At 42.7% G+C, this 23,838-nt stretch overlaps 1 protein-coding gene across 2 annotated transcripts in view; it reads right to left on the minus strand.

Annotated features, from left to right (window-relative positions):
- PSTPIP1 (proline-serine-threonine phosphatase interacting protein 1) overlaps positions 1–23,838 on the minus strand; it is an 80,374-nt gene that overhangs the window by 35,953 nt on the left and 20,583 nt on the right. Inside the window, exons 3-5 of one of the 2 annotated variants that reach the window (XM_068272607.1) lie at positions 13,250–13,350; positions 6,254–6,328; positions 152–186 (exon numbers count right to left, since the gene is read on the minus strand). In XM_068272607.1, the coding sequence (XP_068128708.1) occupies positions 152–186; positions 6,254–6,328; positions 13,250–13,350 (211 nt within the window). The remainder of the gene's footprint in view (positions 1–151; positions 187–6,253; positions 6,329–13,249; positions 13,351–23,838) is intronic. The other variant, XM_068272608.1, reaches the window with a different exon arrangement.

Consider the following 23,838-nt stretch of genomic DNA (forward strand, 5'->3'; position numbering starts at 1 on the left):
CTCTAAAATGTTAATAGGCAGGAAACTTCAGTTAAGCAGCATGCTGCGTGCGGCGTGCCTGTACATCACTCAGTACAGTCTCAAAGTAATTTATAAATACTTAGGTTTGCAAAACCTGTGCAAGTGTCAGTAGAGAAATAATTTTACTTACGTTGTTTTAACACTTCAAAGGACTCTCGCAATTTGCTGAAATTAATCATGAGAAAAGAGAATTATACATATAAAATTAAAAGATCGTTTGAAAGTATATGACTTGTAGAAGTTCACCATAAGAATCAATAGAGATAGATTATAAACACTAATTTGCAAATTTACATACGCAACTACTATCAAAGGAATACCATCTGTTTCCTCCAGGCAGACCTTGTACAATAAATCATGCTGTTATAATGGCAAATACAACAGGCTTCTACACTAAAGCTACATACACACGGGGAACAATTGTCCCTCGCTGCATGCGTGCACACGACCAGGGAGCGACAACTCCCTGCCGGCGACAGCTGTCCACACGTCTCGCCAAAAAGGCCGAGACACGGCGGAAGCTGTTTGTGAATGGAGCATCCCTCGGTCGGATGCTCCATTCTCTCGCGTAGGTCTCCTGTCGCTAGCCCGCATACACACGCGGGACTAGCGACAGTTCAGGTGAAGTTGCGGCGACAGCTGTAGCCGGCGATTGAACAAGTCAAATGCCTGGCGACAGCTCCGACAGGCGATGGTTCGGGGCGCGCGCGTTATGCACACAGGCGACCTGTCGCCGCAACACGCGCGTGCCACGTGGTTGTGGCGACGGCCGTAGCCCCGTATGAGCCTTAAGAACAATGAGCCTTAAGAACAATGCAGCAATAAATAGTCCACACACCGACCTTTCTAACAAAGACATAAAGTGATCAACAATTCATACCCAACCTAACCTCAAAAAAGAGCCTTGCATTTGTTTGGCACCAGAATACCATTGGAGTCTAAATAAAGTGAACTATTCAATACAAAATATTAAATGATGGGTAGAAAGGTGGGTCACAATTGTGGATAAAAAAATAATAATATTGTGGATAAAGGAATTTTCCAGCCATGTGCTAGCTCAGACTGGCAATGCTGGCTTCCCAAAGTATGTGGAACTGTTGGTGGGAGGCAGACCCTCGGATACTGGAAAGGTCTTGCGGCTCAAGGGCTGTCACTGCACAACACAAGAAGCTGTGGAGGGTGCTGAGGAGGGTACTGATGACTGACATCACCAATGTGCAATGGTTGGAATGCAGCTGTGGCTTTCATAATCACCACCACCACCTTCTCCAACAGGCGCCAGGCAAGATAGAGGTGAATGTGCAGCAATACCACCTCCTCCTTCAGATCCACACCCTGCAGATCCTGTCCATCAGGCCCCAGGAACACCTCTGCAGCCTCCAAAGCTATCCGCAACACACTACCTGAGGCTAGGCTGAAAACCAATGGTGTATCTTTCAGGGAGCTGGGGACAAGTAGATGTGACTGCTGGTGGTAGGAGAAGAACTCATGACAGAGGACTGTGTGGCACTGCCCTGCTGCTGCGACATCAGCTCCACAACAGCCTCGACATGGCTCTCCTCAATGGAGACAACCCTGGGGGGCATAAAAAGTCTAAAATGCCTTCTTCCTCTGTGCGTCTCCTCTCAGCTTCTTCCACAGTAGCTGAGTGCCCACTGACTGGTGGCAGACCAGCCAAAGAGGTGATAACTCTGCCCCTCCTGCCAGACACATATCTGTAGGGGTGCACATAGGGCAAGTGCCATAGGCGCCCCTTTGTCGCTAACCTCCCGGGGGCACATCACAGAGCAAAGAAATCCCCCCTCCCAGCCAGGCTTTACTCCGCACCAGAGCATCTCCAGAGTCCTGGCACTTTCCCATTATGTGAATATAGTTGGCCATTACACTGCTGTGGCTGCCCCTACAGCACAGGACTTTGTGCCACTTACAGTGAGTGTCACGTATTTCACCTGTTCACCTCTGCCAGCTTCCCATAACTCGTTCCATCGCAATGTTGGCACAGCTCGTCGCTCCTGACTGGCCACTTGCATGCCATGGGGGATGCTGGGAGAGGAGGAGGAGGAGAACAACAAAAGTGTGTATGTAGCTGCCACGGTGCGCACTGTGCTGAGGCAGCCCGCAGCCACGAAGAGATCTCATCTGTGAAAGAAATTGAGTTCTAAGATAATTAGAGACAATGACACATTACACAATCTATTCTGCAACAGCAGCCGGCCACTGCTTTTACACTGTCCCACATTTCATTTAAAGGAATACGTAAAGCTAAAAAAAATATTATTTTAACTTACTTGTGGCTTCTACTGGCCCCCTGGACTTGTTCTGTGTCCACAACGTCCTCCTGGTTCCCTCCGGCCAGCACAAAGCTGGTAGGTCGCTGCCAGTCAACGGCTACTGCGCATGCACGACCCCAAGCCACGCGCCCCCTGATCACACTTCCACGTCCAGGAGCGTTCTGCGCATGCACAGTACGCAGAAATCGCTACTGTGTATGTGCAGAGCGCTCCTGACCATGGGAGTGCAATGACTCCCACCTACCAGCTTTGTGGTTGTCGCCGCTGCTGGCCAGAGGAAACCAGAAGGACATTGTGGACACAGAACGAGTCCAGGGGGCTGGAAGAAGCCCCAAGTAAAGTAAGTTAAAATAATTTTTTATTTAGCCTTAAGTATTCCTTTAGGCTACTTACACACTAAGACGTTGCGTTAGGTGCTATGTTAAGGTCGCATAACGTGCACCTAATGCAACGTATGGTGGTGCGGGAGAGGACGGTAGAGTGAGCCGCGTTAGGTGGCTCTATCCGCATAAGGTCTCCTAGAGTGGTGCTGATTGGCCGGCGGGACCACGTGATGCAGAGCGATACACTCCGCATCACGTGGTCCCGCCGGCCAATCAGCGGCCGCCAGTGCAGTGCATATTAAGTAGCCATGTGCACGGCTACTGTAGCGGCATCTCCCCGCCTCCTCTCTGCCCCCAACTGAGCATGTGCAAACAGTCTAACGTGGCTAAAGCCGCTAGAACGCACAGCATGCTGCACTTTCACTACAACGTGCAGCGTTACATGTAACGCAACGTGGGCACTTTGAACAGCCCACTTGTGTTACATTGCTGTGCGTTGGGGGAGCGTTACAGGCTGCACTAACGTGCGCCTGTAACGTCTCTGTGTGGAAGCAGCCTTAAGGGAAAAGCTCTATTTCCTTTTTACAGCAGGCCCCTCCTCCTTTTCCACATTTTAATTCTTACAATTTCCATCCATTCTACAACAGGCCACTGCTTTCCCACATTAGTTCTTCTGTGATTTTCCCAGAAGAACTAAAATGATGTGGGGAAACCACTGCAGTGGCCTGCTGTAGAATGGATGGAAATATGTAGAAGAACTACTTAAATGTGGGAAAGCTGGGACCTGCTGTAATATGGAAATCATAAATGTGTGTCATAAGATTCCTCCAGTTGAAAATAAAAATTGTTCATTATTTACCTGGGGTTACTTCCAGAATCCAGGCCCTGAAGTCTTGTAGTTCTCTTGTCCTCCCGGTCCTGATCTTTGATCCACTGTGCGGCCCTGTAAACTGTGTGCACTACTGTGCATGCGTTGGCCCGGCGGCAGGGAACCTTGATCACATTCCACAAAGCGTTATGTACAAGCGCAAAATGGTCCTTGCCACGGGAGCGCGATCAAGTAGGCGTTCTACCAGGCCAATGCATGGATAGTAGTGCACAATTTACCAGACCACACATCGGTTCAAGAATGAGGACCAGGAGGTTAGCAAGCGAACTACAAGACTGAGGGTTGGAAGGCCCTAGGTGAGTAAAAGAACAATCTTTATTTTCTGGTGTTATTATAGAATAAGATCCTATGTTGGGGGGGCACAATATCAGTGCTTGCCATAGGCGCTGTTTTCCCTGGATATGACTCTGCCTCTGCCCCTGTCTCTGCCAGACATTGTAAATTATACACAAGCTTTTATTCTACAGTAAACGTGTACAACTAAACTATTACCTACGTTTACAACTATTACTGTAAACTCAGCCAAAAGAAAATAATTATGGCAGCCTCCATGGGCTTTATTCACCTGTTCAGTCAAAATTTAATGTGAGTTAAATTACCTCACGCAGAAAAACAAACATTTATTTAGTTTTCTCCAAGATTTCACATGTGCAATGGAAGTTCTTTAACCACTTGTGGACCCACCCTTTATCCCCGCCTTAACGACCAGCGCTGTTGTAGCTGATCTGTGCTGGGTGGGCTCTGCAGCCCCCAGCACAGATCAGCGTGCAGGCAGAGCGACCAGATCGCCCCCCTTTTTTCCCCACTAGGGGGATGATGTGCTGGGGGGGTCTGATCGATCCTGCCTGCGGGTGTTGCGGGGGGGGGGCACCTCAAAGCCCCCCTCCGCGGCGAAATCCTCCCCCTCCCTCTCCTACCTGGCCCCCCCTGGAGATCCGGGCTGCACAGGACGCTATCCGTCCTGTGCAGCCAGTGACGGGACGTCCCCTGTCACATGGCGGCGATCCCCGGCCGCTGATTGGCCGGGGATCGCCGATCTGCCTTACGGCGCTGCTGCGCAGCAGCGCCGTACAAATGTAAACAAAGCGGATTATTTCCGCTTGTGTTTACATTTAGCCTGCGAGCCGCCATCGGCGGCCCGCAGGCTATTCACGGAGCCCCCCGCCGTGAATTGACAGGAAGCAGCCGCTCGCGCGAGCGGCTGCTTCCTGATTAATTAGCCTGCAGCTGGCGACGCAGTACTGCGTCGCTGGTCCTGCAGCTGCCACTTTGCCGACGCGCGTTATGAGTGCGCGGTCGGCAAGTGGTTCATTTATCGAAAAACATGACTTCAATTCACTAAGACCTGTTCAGTAAACAGTAGAAACTGAAAACAGTAGAAGTCTAACCAGCTGTGGAGTAGGTCTGGCAGCAAGCTGTGTTCTTCTATAGTAATATTCTCCCATTTCTGTGCTGTGAAAGCTTTACAATAGTAAGAGGCATTCCCATCATCCCTTTAGATCAGCATGTCCCCTTCTAGTTCCTCTGAATCTGTGTATCAGTTTTCTTTTTTGTTTTGTTTTTTAAACTGTTTTTAATAGCCTGCGTTTACATGAACTTTCAACATACATAAGACACATCATGCTTTCATATGATTGCACCAGTTGCTCCTCGGCATCTTGGAGCAGGAGTCTAAAGGGTTACTGTCTAAAGCAGGCCTGGGTTTACATCACAGGAGTCTATAGGCACAGATGTGCTGGCACCTTTGACTTCACCCTCCATGAACCTACAAACCCCGCTAAACCGCACCGCAAGTGTGCTGGCTGGCCCAGCTGTCACTTCTCTCTTACTTCCCCCGCCCATCATAGGTAGCTACAGGTGCCCCTTAGTATTAGGTAGCCAGAGGAACCTCAATATTAAGTAGCTTGAGGTGCCCCCAAGTATCAGGTAGCTACAGGTGCCCCCGCTAAAGAGATATCTGGTAAGTGGAATGCAAGGAGCTGGCTGAGTAACCTCTTATTTATGCTCTGCTTGGGGAATGGGGAATAAGGGAGGCACTTGGGGAAGGGAGTGAGCCTCCTTTCCATCATCAGGTGCCTGTAGGCACTTGCCTACAGTGCCTTATTGTAAATCTGGCCATGGTCTAAAGGGCTGCAGAGGAACCTCTTTTGTACTGGGTCTCTTCTCTGTTGCCTGAGGGAGAGAAACTTGTCCCTCCAACAGCATATGGCACCAATGGAGGGAGTAGCAGGACAGTAGCTGGGGTGCTCCTCCTAATGGCTGGCTCCTTTGTCTGTAATATTTTATGGAATCCCAACTGTTGGTTACCGACACCTCAAAAGGTAGATAAGTACCTGACATTTTACTTGGTTTTATGAATACCATGTTACTACACCATATTCCCCTTCTGGCATCCGTCCAAACAGGAAGTGATGCGCACTTGCGGTCACTTCCTGTTTTGGAAATACGGAAGTGTACGGAAGCGTATTGTAAAAATATGCTTCCGCACATGCGCGCTGCACTGAAAAATACGTGTGTCGCCATACACTTACATGACTTCCAGCCCTACGCGGATCGCTGCAGGAGCTGCATGGTAGCGTACGTTTGGAAGCCCAGTAGATAGGGCACTTAGACTTTCATTAGGCCGCGGTAGCAGTGTGGCAATTTGCCGTACCACACTGCCACAGTGTAAAAGGGCCCTTAAAGTTTTTCTTTTGCAGTTTAGGTCAAATGAATGTCATAATTCTTACTTTATTTCAGTTTGTCCTCCAGCCTTTTTTGCAATTTGAACTAATTCTCTCCCATATTTTTCTTCTGCAGTGGCCCTGGTGTCAAAAACAAAGAAAGAAATGACCCAGTGAATTTTGTAAAGAGAAATTGCTATGCATAACCTGAAAAGTAAGGACCAATATTCACTAGATAACTTTGTTAGCATTAGCAAAGGTGTAAAACCCAGCTACTCCTAAGATCAATAAAATTACTACTATGCCTAATCACAATTTCAGTTGATCTACAACCTAAAATTGATCAGAAGTTTATTGGTCAATTGGGGGAGAAGATGTTAACAGAACACCAAATCTGAAATGGAATTTATTAGTGCAGGATTTGTAAATATTATGTTGGTATGTGAGTCCTTATAAAAAAACAACGCCCCCCCCCCCCCAAAAAAAAAGAAAAAAACAAAACCTGCTTGGCAAAAATGTTTTAATAGCAGTACACCGCAATGTTGTTTTAAAGCATTCCAATTTCTTTTAATTAAGCAAAACCCTTACTTAGTTTTGTTTATATACAATGTATTATTTTTTAAAACTGTGTTTGTTCTGTCTAATTGTATCAGGCCCAAGCACTCCCTATGTGATATTTATTTGATGTTATGCACCATCTACCATATTTATTTTATATTTTTTTCTGCAAATAAGGAATACATAGTTACATAGTTATTTTGGTTGAAAAAAGACATACGTCCATCGAGTTCAACCAGTACAAAGTACAACTCCAGCCTGCTCCCTCACATATCCCTGTTGATCCAGAGGAAGGCGAAAAAAACCTTACAAGGCATGGTCCAATTAGCCCCAAAAGGAAAAAATTCCTTCCCGACTCCAGATGGCAATCAGATAAAATCCCTGGATCAACATCATTAGGCATAACCTAGTAATTGTAGCCATGGATGTCTTTCAACGCAAGGAAAGCATCTAAGCCCCCTTTAAATGCAAGTATAGAGTTTGCTATAACGACTTCCTGTGGCAATGCATTCCACATCTTAATCACTCTTACTGTAAAGAACCCTTTCCTAAATAAATCGCTGAAACGTTTTTCCTCCATGCGCAGATCATGTCCTCTAGTCCTTTGAGAAGGCCTAGGGACAAAAAGCTCATCCGCCAAGCTATTATATTGCCCTCTGATGTATTTATACATGTTAATTAGATCTCCTCTAAGGCGTCTTTTCTCTAGACTAAATAAACCCAGTTTATCTTACCTTTCTTGGTAAGCGAGACCTTCCATCCCACGTATCAATTTTGTTGCTCGTCTCTGCACCTGCTCTAAAACTGCAATATCTTTTTTTTGTAATGTGGTGCCCAGAACTGAATTCCATATTCCAGATGTGGCCTTACTAGAGAGTTAAAAAGGGGCAATATTATGCTAGCATCTCGATTTTTTATTTTCCTTTTAATGCATCCCAAAATTTTGTTAGTCTTAGCTGCAGCGGCTTGGCATTGAGTACGATTATTTAACTTGTTGTCAATGAGTACTCCTAAGTCCTTCTCCAAGTTTGATGTCTCCAACTGTATCCCATTTATTTTGTATGGTGCTAGACCATTGGTACGACCAAAATGCATGACTTTACATTTTTCAACATTTAATTTCATCTGCCATGTATGTGCCCATATAGCCATCCTATCCAGATCCTGTTGCAATATGACACTATCTTCCTGAGAGTTGATGATTCTGCACAATTTTGTATCATCTGCAAAAATAGCAACATTGCTCACTACTGCATCTACTAGGTCATTAATAAATAAATTGAAGAGTACTGGACCCAGTACAGACCCCTGTGGGACCCCACTGCTAACAATCTCCCATTTTGAGTACGATCCATTGACCACAACTCTTTGTTTTCTGTCCATTAGCCAGTTCCCTATCCATGCACACAGACTCTTCGCCAGTCCTTGCATCCTCAACTTTTGCACCAGACTTCTGTGGGGAACAGTGTCGAAGGCCTTTGCAAAGTCCAAGTATATCACATCTACAGCATTCCCAATATCCATATTAGCATTCACTACCTCATAAAAGCTGAGCATGTTAGTCAAACAGTACCTGTCTTTAGTAATCCCATGTTGATGCTGAGAAATAAGATTATTTTCTACTATGAAGTCATGTATAGTATCTCTTAGTAACCCCTCAAATAGTTTGCATACAACTGATGTTAAGCTTACAGGTCTATAATTTCCTGGATCTGATGTTTTGCCCTTCATAAATAATGGGAAAACGTAGGCTGTACGCCAATCCACTGGGACTCTGCCAGTTGCAAGAGAGTCACAAAAGATAAGATAAAGGGGCTTAGCTATAACTGAACTTAATTCCCTTAGGACCCGAGGATGCATGCCATCCGGGCCAGGTGCCTTGTCTATTTTTAATTTATTTAGTCTTGCCTTCACTTCTTCCTGTGTTAAGTATTTAATATTACAGTTAGAAGATTGAGACTCTTCTGCCTCTGTAATTTGCAACGGTGTTGTTTCCTTTGTGAAGACAGAAGCAAAGAAAGCATTTAATAACTCTGCCTTACCTTGGTCATCCACCATTGAGTTTCCACCCTCATCCTTTAGGATTCCTATACAGTCAACCTTTCTTTTTTTAGAGTTGATGTACTTGTAAAACTTTTTTGGGTTAGATTTGATATCCTAAGCGATTTGTTTTTCAGCTTCGATCTTTGCCAGCCTAATTTCTTTTTTACAATTTTTATTGCACTCTTATAATTGCTTAGTGCAGCCTCGGTCCCCTCCTGTTTTAGGACCTTATAGGCATTCCATTTCCACTTCATTTTATCCCTAACCTTTCTATTCATCCATAGAGGCCTTTTTTTATTCCTAGACATTTTGTTTCCATATGGGATATACATACTACAGTATTGAGAATAAGTTTAAAAGCTTGCCATTTCCCTTCAGTGTCCTCCCCTTGTAGTACATTATCCCAGTTCACCAAACTTAGTGCCTGCCTAATTTTTTTGCCTCTTTTAATCATTGATAAATGATGAAAATCCTATAGCTTATTCTCCAGTGACATCAATTCAAAAGTATTGAATACTACATGTGGCAAGGCTTCTGTACTCTACTGTTTTTTTCTGCAAACGTCTTATCACCTTTTCACATAGCAGGAGGATAGTGGGTGATGCATACATTTCTAAAGAGGTCTAGAACTGTTAAAGGACAACTGAAGCAAGATGGATATGGAGGCTGCCATATTTATTGACTTTAATTGCTTGGCATTGCTGAGGATCCCTAGCCTCTAATTCCTTTTTTCCACAGACCCTGAACAAGCATGCAGCAGATCAGGTGGTTCTGACATTGTCAGATATGACAAGTTTACCTGTATGCTTGTTTCTGGTGTTATTCAGAAACTACTGAAGCCAAATAGTTCAGCAGGGCTGCCAGGCAACTGTTATTGTTTAAAAGAAAATAAATATGTCAGCCTTCATATTCTTCTCACTTCTATTGATCTTTAACCATTTCAGCCCGCGGGGATTTTTCACCTTATGCATCAGAGCAATTTTCACCTCCCATTCATTCACTAATAACTTTATCACTTCTTAACACAATTTATTGATCCTTGTTTTTTCCGTCAATAATTAGACTTTCTTTGGGTGGTACATTTTGCTAAGAATTATTTTTTTTATAAATGCATTTTAACAGGATTAATAAGAAAAAAATGGAAAAAATTCATTATTTCTCAGTTTTCGTCCATTATAGCTTTAAAATAATCCATGCTACCATATTAAAACCTATTTATTTTATTTGCCCTAATTTGTAGAGATGTACAGAGGCGCCAGAAGAATGGCAGCTCTGAGTCACCTCTAGACAGAGGTGCCAAGCTCTGATTGGACCCTAAGCTGTGTGTTACTCCTGATTGCTTATTGCCTGAAGAAGAGGGATTGAGCCTGCGAAACGCATTGCCAATTGTTTTAGGAGTATGTGAATAAATGCTTTTCTATTGAAATCGACAGTTTTGTGTCTGTTTTGGGTTGGCTGGTCCACCACCGCCTCCCCGAACGTTTTAAACGTTTTTGGTGAATTTTATCCTTCTGGTGCCTCTGTACATCTCTACGAATTAAGATATCCACCCTTGGTGGAAGGGTGTCACACCCTCCTTTTCCTCTATCTACAGAGAGCGACGTCTTAGTCCTGAGTAGGGACAGGCTTGTACTCCCCACCTGCCCTTACAGTGGTTACTTTGGCGGTAACCCTGGTTTGTAAGTATAATACTTACTCATATATTTCTCTCCCACATTCCAATACATACTACACTATATTGGGCTCTTGGTTTTCTGCTTTTAATTTTATTTGCCCGTTTGTCTCGGTTATGACACCATTTAAATTTTGTCCCTTTCACAATGTATGGCGCCAATATTTTATTTGGAAATAAAGGTGCATTTTTTTCTGTTTTGCGCCCATCACTATTTACAAGCTTATAATTTAAAAAATGTTAGTAGATTACCCCCTTCAAATGCATATTTAAAAAGTGCAGACCCTTAGGTAACTATTTGTTTTTTTGTTTTTTCCATTAAATATTTTATGTGGGTAATATTTTGGTGTGGGAAATAAACAGTTAATTTTTAATGTTATTATATGTGTAAATTATAATGTAAAAAATATGTAGATGTAGTTTTACTATTTGGCCACCTTGAGTTTATTTTTTTCTCCTTGTGCTTCTCAATCACCGGAAACACAAGGAGGATGCGGAAAATTTTATTTGCAGAAAGACTGAAGCCTCTAGTAAGAGCGCTTCAGTTTGTCTGCTGGGGACACGGATCGGTGATCGGGAACCATGTTCCCGTTCACTGATCCCAGGGCTACCGGGGGACAGCACGGGGGCACGCCCGCGATCGCGCTCAGGAGCGTGCCGAAGCACGCCACCGCAGCAGAACAGCCGCCTGGTTGTGAGGATCACGTCTGGGCTGCTGAAATGGTTAAGCTATTTACCCACGGCCAAGGAACACTATCGTTTAACCACTTTGAATCCCTTGCTACGCTTATCTACTCCCCACAAAACTTCATCTGAAGCTCAGGGGAGTAGATATGCGTACTTGTGGTAAACAGTGTGCTGTATGCCCAATAAGCTATCTGATTATGTATATAGGGTATCATTTTAACCGTGACAAGTGAGAGAATAGATTTTGTGTTGTTTGACAACTGAGGGCTAAGTCATGTGATTTTTTTTACCGGAAAACTGAATGAAAAGCAATAAAACTGTTATTTTCATGTACTCTATATCCCTAAATAAATACTTGTAAAAAAAAAACAAAAGTGACAGCATTGAAAAGAGAATAAATAGTTACCCTAGGGACTTAGCTTTTAAAATATGTATGCCATGAGAGTGTATTACTGTTAATCATGAAGATAAGGGCTTTTAATTACTGATAGAGTACAATGAGAAAACAAAAAACACAAACCAGAAACTAATATATTATCGCCATACATTGTACTAGGAACATTATTTAAATGTTGAGATAACCAGGACAAATTAGCAAATACAATATGTGGGTTTTACCTATGGTAACATTGTTTATTTGAAAACTATTGTGGATGGAAATAGAAAAATAGTGTATTTTTTCTTTTTTTTTCTCATTTTTCCCTTTAAAATGCACAGATAATAACATAATTACTAAAAGCAAATATCACCCTCACAAAGCATAATTTGTGGCAAAAAAAACAAGATATAGATCATTTACATCTGGGGAGTAGCAATAAAGTTATTGGTGAATGAATGGGAGGAGCGCTGAAATGTGAAAATTGCTCTGGTTTTTAAGCAAAAAACCCTGTGGTGCTGAAGTGGTTAACATGCTTATCTGTTTGTTTACTGTTATCAAAGTCCTTTCACACTTCACTGACAGCCAAATGCCAAATCTGACAAACTACTTATTCATGAGAGGAGGGGGATTCACTCACACTACACCTGTTAACCCCGTGTGTGAGAAAACTCTCATGGCAGCTGCCTGTGTCTCTGACTGAGCTGTCTGCATGAGAGCAGAGGAAATGTAACTTGTTTGTAATTGTGTGTGAAACCTGACATCCGAGGCTGACATTGTAGTCTGCTTCAATATTATACTGTTCTTTGCATGTCAGAGATTCACCTTTGCAAATTAAACATTCCAAGCTAAAATCTACACACAATTAATTAAAGCTTTTGCTGCTGATGATTAACATGAAAAGTAGGAAAATGTTTACAGAGCTACTTAAACATTATTTGTACATTATCATTTTAGAATACTTGGTTTGATAGTGTTCCTTTAAACTATGTTATGCAATATTGTGAGAAAAAGTTTGTTGTTAAAAATTTGCCTGGAAAATCCCATTGTGGATATGAACCTTAACACTGCTGACCTGATGTGCAGACCTTGCTTTCACTGAACAATATGTGGATGCCATTAATGAAGTGTTTGTTTGGGCAAGGGTTAATGGCTTAGTTATCATTGTCCGTGATGCTTCCTCTGAACAGACTGGTGTTGAGATCATGGTTAAGAGTGCTGGAAAATCTATGTGTAATAAGGCTCAGAGGATGATTGTCACTCAAGCAATTGGTAAAGGAACCATCACATTTTCCTTTTACCATCTTGGGTCCTCAGGTCATGCTGAAAATAGCTGGAACTGTTCATCAAAGCATAGCAAAGACAGTAAGTATTACAAGATCCATGAAAAGCCTACTTTCTTCCATTGCTTTATGGGCTGGAGAGCATACAAGCTAAAAGTAAGCAAACCGCTGACTGCTTTCAATGGCAATATGGTCATCTAGTAGCATTATGGTAGTAATACAAGCAAGAAATAGCAGGATTTGCATAATCCACATAAAATCTATAGGTTTTTCATTACATTCTTACTATAAATTTAATAATGATACTGGCATGCCAAACTGTAAATGGCCTATAAAAGTCTCAGAAAAAATCTATAGTCACGTCATAACGTTCTTAAAAATCATATAATTGAGAATCCATGATGAATTGAGATCATGTAGCTTTGGGTTACTGTTTACTATACCTCTGCTTTAGAAGATCTTCCACATCCTTACACATCTTCCTACCATCGAGGAGTCTCTGCTGGATGATGTCATATCCAGAATTCAGAACCAAATCTGTACACTACAAGTAAAAATCAAAGAGTTACAGAAGTTAGTGTAATTTATATGACCTCCAGTAGTTACCAAACAGCAGGATTCATTTTCTTTTTTCCATAACCCAAGTCCGAGGTGAAATTGCGGCACTTGATTTGCTAAGCGTCTATAGTGGGTCCTAGGCCTTGCCCTTCGACAATTGTATTAAAACTTTATTGACACTCGTCATTCAAGACCCGTTTCAAAAACCTGCAAATCGGGACTTAGTTGTAGCTTGAACTTATTTACGTGCAGTATGTGCCTCATTTTGTGGAGATTTCCACCATGTTGCCTCCATGCAACCTACTGTATATTGTAGCAAAATATGGGAATGTGGCCTAAATCAGAAAACTCTAAAAAGCATTGTACTTTTCTTTACTGTGGAATGTATTAGTTGGATGCTTGAGGGAAAAAAAAGAAAAACATTTAGGGGAAGCAGTCTGCTTTGTAACAGTTACTTAATATGTGAGTGACCAAAGAGTGAAAGGAGGAAAGTCCCTGGTGGTAACCTAGTGGCAGCATCCCACGCAATGCACAATTAGTGGTGTACTGCATTTGGTGGGGGAACATTTCACCATAAATACGTTTCACGTTTCCTTCCTGTATAACACGTAGAATGATTCAGTTTCCTCTATTCTTACTCATCCGGTGATCTCAGTCAGTATTAGTCACACAACATGAAAAGGCATGGCGACTGAACAACTGTCACAAGAGTACAATTTCAAGCAGTCAATTAAATCTGACGTGTTTACCTGAAGCAGCTACATATGTGCTAGTCTGCAGGGCTTCATCTTGTTGTAATTGTATATGCATTTTATAATTGAAACTGCATCTACATTTAACATAGACTGGGTTGTAAAAGGCAACACATTTATGTTCTTTAGTGAAGTTTTGCTCAATCTTTATCGGTCAGGTCTATAATGAACATGATAACTACTAAAACTATGACCTTCTGGGAGGCAGTGCCATAGACTTTATACACTTTAGCACTTCTCCAGCATATTTACCGTTACCAGACATCTTTTTTTATTTTTTTGATGGGGTAGAGGAGAACTAAACTTTTCACCTGCTTTATACAGGTAATCAGACATATCACTCATCTCAGATGGTGCCTTTTGCGGTTTTTTTTTTTAAATCACCGTTTATTAAAAAAAGCAATTGAAAAGTTCAAAACGCTCAACCCCCACAATTCAAACCGGTAGGTGCAGGATCAGGAGAGCCAAGATGTCCACAGATGTACACAGAAGTATCCGCAAACCAAGTACTGGTAGAAAAACGCTGATGTTCTTTATTCAAAAATTCCACATGGCAATGACAATAAAATCACAAGGTTCAACTAACGCGTGTCGGGCTTACAGTCTGCCCTTAGTCATAGTTAAAAGTGAACCTGCAAGGGGAAGGCTTTATGTAGGTGGGAGAAGGACGAGCTCCACCCCATACCTCAACCAGCCTTCACCTTAAAGGAGACAGTACAAATATACATGGTACATAGATACATAAGAAGATATTGAGATTAGCGAATGGATTAAAAGGTTATGTATATAAAAAGTCACCACTGGAAGGAAGATTAGTGCCTCAAAATGCTCGCAAAATGTTACAGATAAGAGGGGGAGGAAAACCTAAGTCCTATGGGGGGTGACTTTTTATATACATAACCTTTTAATCCATTCGCTAATCGATTTTATTGTCATTGCCATGTGGAATTTTTGAATAAAGAACATCAGCGTTTTTCTACCAGTACTTGGTTTGCGGATCCTTCTGTGTACATTATTAAAAAAAGATCATGGCAAAGTCCCACTACTTCCCAATCCTTCTCCACTCTTTGTCTCCCATGTAGACTGATATTTCTGGAACAATTGAGCCGTATAGCATGGTACTCCACCGCCTGAAAAATACCAGCATCCACATGGTCCATCACTATATGTGTGCAGAAAAACTTCCATCACCACTCTTAAAGGGAACCTAAGGTTAGATGAATATGGAGGCTGCCATCTTTATTCTCTAACAGACAATGCCAGCTGCCTAACTTATGTGCTGATGCTAAGCCTCTAATCCTTTTAAAGGACCATTACAGCAAAAAAAACGTATGCAGTTAAAATCTGACAGAACGAAATGACATTTACGAAATGCCTTTGAAAACAAAGAAAACCCTGAGAATCCCCCAAAAGGATATGGACTAGTCAACCTGTCGGTTCTGTCAGATTTTAACTGCTTACTTTTTTTTTTTGCTTTAAGTCACTGGCCCAGAAAGAGCATGCAGATCAGATACTTTGATTATGGTGTGACTCCACTGGCTGCATGCTTGTTGCAGGTGTGTAACTCAAAAACAACTAAAGCCTAAAGTTCAGTATGACTGCCAGCCAACTGGCATTGCTTATAAGGAAATGAAAATGGCAGCCAATCTTCTCACTTCAGGTTCCATTTAAATATTGGTCCCCTGATGTATTACATCAAAGTTGTATTTATCCATCCAATTATGGGCTTGTAAGGAATGTACTTGTCGCCGCTGGCCCTGGCGCTGACTAACGCACTGTGTAGGCCGGCAGGCGAATAATGCGTTCTCAGTGCGCGCTCTGCCGATGTAAACAGTAGCCACGTGGGTACATTGGGTGTCAGCTGATCTGCTGACACGCTGCAGCGTTATTGGTCAATTTGGATTCCTTTACTTTCTGATAGGTTAGTCCTTGTATATAGCTAAGGTGAGCGACCTCAGACATTGCCCGTGATAGCTTATGTTGTGGCTTGTTGCTGAGACTGCGCTCACACTCTGATTGATCTTGTTGCCGACTTTGCCTGTATCCTGACCAAGCTTTACTGTAGATTGATTCCTGCTGCCGGCCACTACTTGTTCTTGACCATGCCTTCTGATTGGATTGCCTGTTGCCGACTTTGCTTTGTACCTGGACTTGTTTGAATGCCGCTGGATAGATCCCTGCTTGATTAAGGACTCCCTTGAACTTGGCTGGGCTGACATTGGTTTGAACTGACCACGCTACCTGTAAAGTGTTTGAACTGCCTAAACCAATCTTCACCAGCCTGCAGTCACCTGACTATAATCTGGACTGCCTCAGCCTTCAGGCCTCAGGTGACTATACTACTTGTGAATACTGTGCCTTGTATTATAACTACTGGTTTGTTTGGTGAATACTATCTGTCAGTCTGCATGCTACATCTACCTGCAGGGTTACTGTAGTTCTGTCTTAGGTAGGTGTTTGTGCAGGTGTTACGGGCTGGGCTATAGGTCAGTCATATGGGCATACAGCCTGACCTATAGTCATTGACCAGACTAGCGTGACAGGGCTAACTGTTTGTCATACCATTTTACATGTATTATTAATTATGTATTGGGCACCAGCATCCTTGACAAAGCAGAGCATGGTCTATTAAACAGTGCAGTATCTGTTAAGTCAATGGAACATATTCACTAATTAGCAGTAAAATTGCTTTGTGCAGGCAATTTTACTGGTAGTTTTACAACTGATGTAATGGGCGTTGTGCGATAAGGGCATGCACATTATTTAGGTAATGGGCACAGTGGTAAAGTAAGGCTATTTGCACTTTATTTTTTTTCTCCATGCACCACTGATATAGGATACAGGACAGCACTGAAAAATAGCATAAAAGGTGGGCAGGAAGGCATAAAGGAAAATATTGTGGCAGTGGGATTGAGGTCTGTGTTGCTAGTTGTGCATGTTTTATTTGGTATGTGATTTTAGTTCATCCTTAGTTCATCCTCCTGCATTTTGTATTTCAAAGATTTTATTGAAATTGTTTAAATTTTTTAAATTGTGTACAGCACAAAGGAAAAGCTGAAAAACAGTCAGCATAACATTCAAACAGATAATGCATATCACAACAAAGTGAACATTAGAAGTTATGAAGACAATTGTATACAATTAACATGGGAAAAGCTTAAAGAAGCAAGGCGTATACCCCAGAGGACTATACCCAACTATCTGGGGTGTGCTATGGATTAGTGGGAGGGGAAACCCTGACTCAAAGCCAGGAGGAACTGAGACCTCTGGTGCCCATCGTCCAGCGATAGGTGGGTCACCGGGGAAGGAGGTTGCAGATGTTGGCTTTACAGGTAGGACACCATCCTGTATTTTGTATTGTTAGTAAAGGTGAATAGAGCACTAAGCAAGTGCTCACACAATTTTCATATTTGATCTAGCCAGCCACTTCAGAGATAAACCTTTCGGAAAAGTGAGTCTTATCATATATAATGTCAGATAACAGGAAGCTGCCAGGAAAGTGGAAATTGCTTTCCCAGCACAGAGCAGATGATCCTTCCTCTGCTGCCGAGTACTCTTTGTGTGCAGCACTCAAACTACAGTTCAGCAGAATCTTTTCTCCCTATCCAGTGCCTCTCTGTTCAGAGTGAGTGTACGTATTTAATCCTTTCCACACCCTTCTTAATGAGTTTATAAAAGCCATGTTTATCTCTTATCAATAGGAAACTATTACTCACTGCTTTTTCTTTTAACTCTTGTATAAGGATAATTGGGAGCATGCGGGAAGGCTAAAATTCGTTATTATACACAGGGAATGTAGGAACCTGATAGGAAGATGTTATTATTATTATTATTATTTATATAGCGTTGGTATCTTCCGCAGTGCTGTATAGAGTATACTGTCTTGTCACTAACAGCATTAGTCTTTTACACAAAAATACAGCTTTGCCAGCATAGCCAGCCAGATAACAAACAATTATTAATGCGATGGTTGGATCTATTTCAGCCCTGCAATAGGGCTTTAATAATCTAACCTTTATGATAACTGTCCTCGAGTCATAGGAAATTAGAATGTGTTTGCTTCCCATGAAGCCCACATCTGTGGTTGCATGGTTGGCTGAGTCTGACTACGGTAACTTCATAAAATGTGGGTAATGTAAATATGTGCCATGGGTGTTAGCTCACTGCAAAAATAGTAAGCCTGAGGCGATGCCATGGTTTCAGTGGATGCACAGTGACGAAGTTGCAGGCAAATCAATCACAATGGTTAACGAGAAATAAAGGCCATTTTGTAACATGTGTACAGACTTGGAACTGGTACACCAAATAGTCATGTGACATCCTATAACTTTTAACTATAACTCTGATTTCACCTTCAAATTTTACAGCACTTGTAAGAATTAATTTACTTTTGCTATACAGATAAGTTATTGGATATGTATTTTTCCTAAAAATAACCAAGTATAATCATTTTCATTTAATTTGTTTATGTGGATTCTCTTTGTCAACTTTTGACTTGATTGAAACCCTGATCATGGTTTAGGTCACATTCAGAAAAAATATAGACAGTTTTAAAGTGTTCACAAACTTTCAATCACCACTGTAAGTGCATGCACTCATATGGCTGTAAAGTCATACAAGGACACAGGCTCTCATGCAAACACAGGCCTGCTGATCAGCACCTCAGGGCCATCAGGGGCATACATGTAAAAAAGGCACCCGGTAAAACGGGTGCCAAAGATAGCCACTAGTATAATATCGGTAAAATTACTGATATTCTACTACTTAATTATGATAGTAAAATATTGGTAATTTGTTTCTAATATTTTACTATGACCTAACCTAATCCTACTCTCACACAGAACCCTCCTTCTACTGATGCCTAACCCTAAGACCTCTATTGGTGGTGCCTAACCTTAACCCCCCCCCCTTGTGGTGCCTAACCCTAATCTGCCTCCCCGGTGGTCCCTAAGTTAAACCCCCTATGCCTAACCCTAACCCCCATGGTGCATAACCTTAACCCCTAAGGACCCCCCCACCACACACTCCTGACCACGCCTGCTAAGACTAACTCCCAACCACTGCCACAGGCAACAATGTTAAAAGCCACGGTTAGCAGCTATAAACGGTAAATTGCAGCCATGAGTGGCTATAAATGGTAAATAGCGGATGTAACACACTCTGATGAAGTCCGCAAAGGGGGCGGATGAAACGCACCAGTGGATGAGGCTACGTCCTTGGACTATGGAGTGCATCACCCAACGTGCATGCCTGCAATTGTAAGAGTGGCGCGGTGTTGCAACGCCAACCTCGGGCGACTAAAGCCACTGGACCCAGCAGACGTGATTGAGAGCGGAGGACTTGCTTGATCACTGGCTGATGTCAGTGGCAGGAGCCGCTTGGAGCTCAAACTTTCCGAACACATTGCCATTAAACCAAGGTGGCGACAAAGGCAAACAAAGTGAATTCACAGGAGAAACTCTGGCGCTTTACAGCTGAAGTAATCAGGTGAGATCAACCTAATTTATTGCCCTTAACTTGCAGGCCTTTGTCTGTAAAAACACTGAGTTATCTGTGACTGCATTGGCACAAACTTTACATGGACTAGAGATGATTAGATAGGTGCAAACCGGTACCAGTGGTCTAAATGTCTGTGGGTGAGTGGGCCGGTGTGGTTGTGATTGTTTTAAATGGTTTCTACGAATTTATTAAAGGCTTTTGTACTATTTTAAATATCAGAAGTATCCCCCCTCCGATGCCTAGCCATAAAACTCCCCTTTCTCATGCCTAACCTTAAAACCCCCTTCCTGGCACCTAACCCTAAAACCGCCTTCCTGATGCCTAACCTTAAAACCCCCTTCCTGGCACCTAACCCTAAAACCCCCCTTCCTGACGCTTAAACCTAAAACCCCCCTTCCTGTCGCCTAACCTTAAAACTCCTCTTCCTGATGCCTAACCTTAACTGCCCCCTCATGTCCCTACCCCGCCACAAATAACGTAAGTATAAAAACGACGAATTTCAAAAACAATACATTCAAAAAAGCGATAAATTGTGACATTTGAAAACGATACATTTCAAAATGATTATTTTCAAAAATGAAAAATTTATTTTGGACAAATATCTGCTTTTGCTTTTGCCAATAGCTGATATTTGCATTAGCGCCGCTTCCATGCCAGGCGCCCAAATTACCGTTTATAGCTGTTATATATGGTTTATAACATTGCCATTTCTACTGGTGTGGTGTTTACCTGCTCAGGCGCTGTTTTTACCTGCTTCGCATCAGGGGTACTGTTATATTGCCTGAAACCCTTACAAACTGCCTCCATAAACACACCAAAGCAAGCTTCTCTGGGTTTGCATGATGGAATGCTCTTAACAGCCTTTGAGCTTGAATATTCTCCTTCTGGCTCCAAGAAATTGCTGTTGTTGGTCATCCAGCAAATATTAATTTTGCCTGATGATAAGAGACTCACTCCATGCAAGTCTATTATTGCCCTGCACCAAATGCTAAGGGGCTATAAAAGAAGAAGAAGTAGCAATCACAAAATTAGTTGCAGCAAATGCAACAAGCTGAGCAGGCAGGTGGAGATTATGAACCTGTCTCTCAGATGTTCCTGGTGTGGTTGCTCTCTAGAAAATACACTGTACTGGGTGCAGACTGTGCCATGAGGCGCTCAGAGCTTGGTAGAGACCCAGGAAACCACCGTCACCAGTGCTAAATAAACTTATTTGTCTTTAAGCTAGTGTCATCCTTGAGCTAAGCCGGTGCTACCATAAGGGCAAATTGGGCAATTTCCCAATGGCCCCTGTATCCATAGGGGCCCCCAATTGTCCACCATCACCCTGCTAAATTATGTGGCCGCCGGTCATAGCCCCCCCCCCCCCCCCCCCGCACGTGCGCGTGCTCCCCCATGCAGCGTTACGAAAGAAGTGAGGATAGGCACACACTCTGAGCCCCAGGGATTGCAGGTCAGTCTGTCTCCCCTGTAGTGTTGTTGCTCTGCACTTCCTGCTTCTCCACTTGGGCTTTAGTGCCTGATGTGAGAAACCGGAAGTGCGGGGCAATAACACTACAGAGGAGACAGACGGACCTACAATGCCTGGAACTCAGAGGAGGTGAGTGAGTGCTGCTTCTTCCCTCTGCTGTTTGTAACACTATGGGGGGGGGGGGGGGGGGTTAGGGGCAGCATCTGGCCAGTATACTAGAGGGGGGAGCACACATCTGGCTACTAATCTGGGGGTAGGTGGGGGGCACATCTAAATACTATATTTGGAGCTGGGGAGAACTACTACTATACTGGGGTGCTACTATACTGGGAGAGTGGTGGAGGGAGCACACCTGGCTATTAAAGTGGGGAGGGTTGTTTGGGGCATATCTGACTACATTACGGGAGAGAGGGGGTGTCAGGGGTGGGTGGCCCCCGGGTTACTTTTGCACTGAGGGCCCATTGTAGCTAGAACTGGCCCTGTCCTTGAGCCACCTTTTCCTTTACATTTTACTTGTTTTCAATCTAGTTTTATTCACCCTTGGGCATCTCTTGTCCCCTTGTGCGCAATGTTTAATTCACCAAGCATTTTAAAACAATCTGCTTTAGAGTTAAAAAGGTGGCTGTAGGCGAATTGTTGGACAATTTCTAATACTTTTCTCAACAGTTTTCAGCCCCATATATCACTTAACACCTCAATGTTTCACTGTTAATTAATTTTTTATTTGTTAACATTTTTAGTAGGAGAAAAACAATGCCATGGTCCCCTCTCAAGCCTTGTCCCCCATGCAGGCTAGTACGGCCATGGTTGTCATTTTATCAGAATACTATATAATATTCTTTTGACTTGTAATCATTCATTTTATATCTTCACCATAACAATACATAACTTTATTCTCTCTGCAGGGTCATTAAATCGCAACTAAACTAAGAATACGCTCCGATAGTGCATTAACTTTTAAAATCAAATTCACACTATAAAAATTGCACTTACAATTAGATGGTGTATGATGCGCCTTGCTACGGCTACTTCTCTATGTATACCCGTTGTCCTGCCGCATTCGTCACCAGAAGAAGGCGTGGTTATGCGCCGAAACCGGTAGTGATGTCAGATGGCATTCTGCGCACCGCTCCCCACCAGACAGACGCTCTCCGTTCTTTCCATCTACACTGCCAGCCCTGGCCAGGTTGTGACAGTTTGAGGAGACTCGCTGGTGGCCGTAGCAAGGCGCATCATACACCATCTAATTGTAAGTGCAATTTTTATAGTGTGAATTTGATTTTAAAAGTTAATGCACTATCGGAGCACTCTTTCCCTCCCTTATTGTTTTGTCTAATAGTTACTGGGTGCCAGTGCACCCAGTTTTGAGAGCTGCACTGAGCTTCCAGTGCGTAATTTAAAGGATACTCGAAGTGACATGTGACATGATGAGATAGACATGTGTATGTACAGTGCCTAGCACACAAATAACTATGCTTTGTTCCCTTTTTTCTTTCTCTGCCTGAAAGATTTAAATATCAGGTATGTAAGTGGCTGACTCAGTCCTGACTCAGACAGGAAGTGACTACAGTGTGACCCTCACTGATAAGAAATTCCCCTTTTTACCTCTTTCTTGCTCTCAGAAACCATTTTCTGCTAGGAAAGTGTTTTATTGTTGGAATTTCTTATCAGTGAGGGTCACACTGTAGTCACTTCCTGTCTGAGTCAGGACTGAGTCAGCCACTGGCATACCTGATATTTAACTCTTTCAGGCAGAGAAAGAAAAAAAGGAACACATCATAGTTATTTGTGTGCTAGGCACTGTACATACACATGTCTATCTCATTATTATGTCATTTCGGGTATCCTTTAAAGGGCCATTACTGTATTGTAGAGCGCAAGTTTGTTCTTCCTCTTTGTTTAAACTAAGAAAACAACAGGGCAAAATCTGAAAGCAATCATGTTGGTTAGTGTAAATTGTGCATATTAACTAGTAAATGAACATTACAAACTGAAAAAAAACACCTTGGTGTAGTTGTGATCTTTGCAGCGGGGAAGCTATTCATTTAAGATTTAAGCGATCCCGAACTCTGGATTTTCTTTAATTAGCATATGCTATGTTCCACTTTGAGGCAGGTCAACATACCTGACTTTAGTTTACTTGATATCCTCACTTCCTCTATGGCAGCTACGCTAGTGGTTGGCAATACAGTAGTAGCTGGCTCCCTGCACTGCCTCTCCTTCCTGTGTAAACAGTTGTATCTCACAGACGCCTACAGGCAGAAATTAACCATCCAGAGTCAGAAAAACTTCATATGTCAGATTCATATGATGTAATTTGCACAGAGCAAGATGGCAGCCCCCATGACACAGACAAAATACATTCTACAGCTCTAGGTCCTTTTATCAGGGAGGAGGTCTTGGACCTGCATACATGGAAAAAGCCGCCTGGAAAAAAGGTCGCAGGGGATTGCCGCTACTAGTATATTGCTACAATTAGCAATATTCTTCTGCTGGAGTCTGATAGTAAAATATCAGTAATATTTACCAATACAGTAAAACCTTGGATTGAGAGTAACTTGGTTTAAGAGCGCATTGCAATACAAGCAAAAGTTTTAGTGACATTGTGACTTGATATACAAGCAAGGTCTTGATATACAAGCAAAGTATCCATGCGCCATGTCATCACAACTGAGCCAATAGTTTTTCTGCCTGTGGTGCTGCAGGATTGTACTTAATTGTACTTGATCTGAGTGTTAAGACTGTGCAAAGACAC

Source organism: Hyperolius riggenbachi, chromosome 3 (assembly GCF_040937935.1).
Source record: "Hyperolius riggenbachi isolate aHypRig1 chromosome 3, aHypRig1.pri, whole genome shotgun sequence".
Classification (NCBI taxonomy): domain Eukaryota; kingdom Metazoa; phylum Chordata; class Amphibia; order Anura; family Hyperoliidae; genus Hyperolius; species Hyperolius riggenbachi.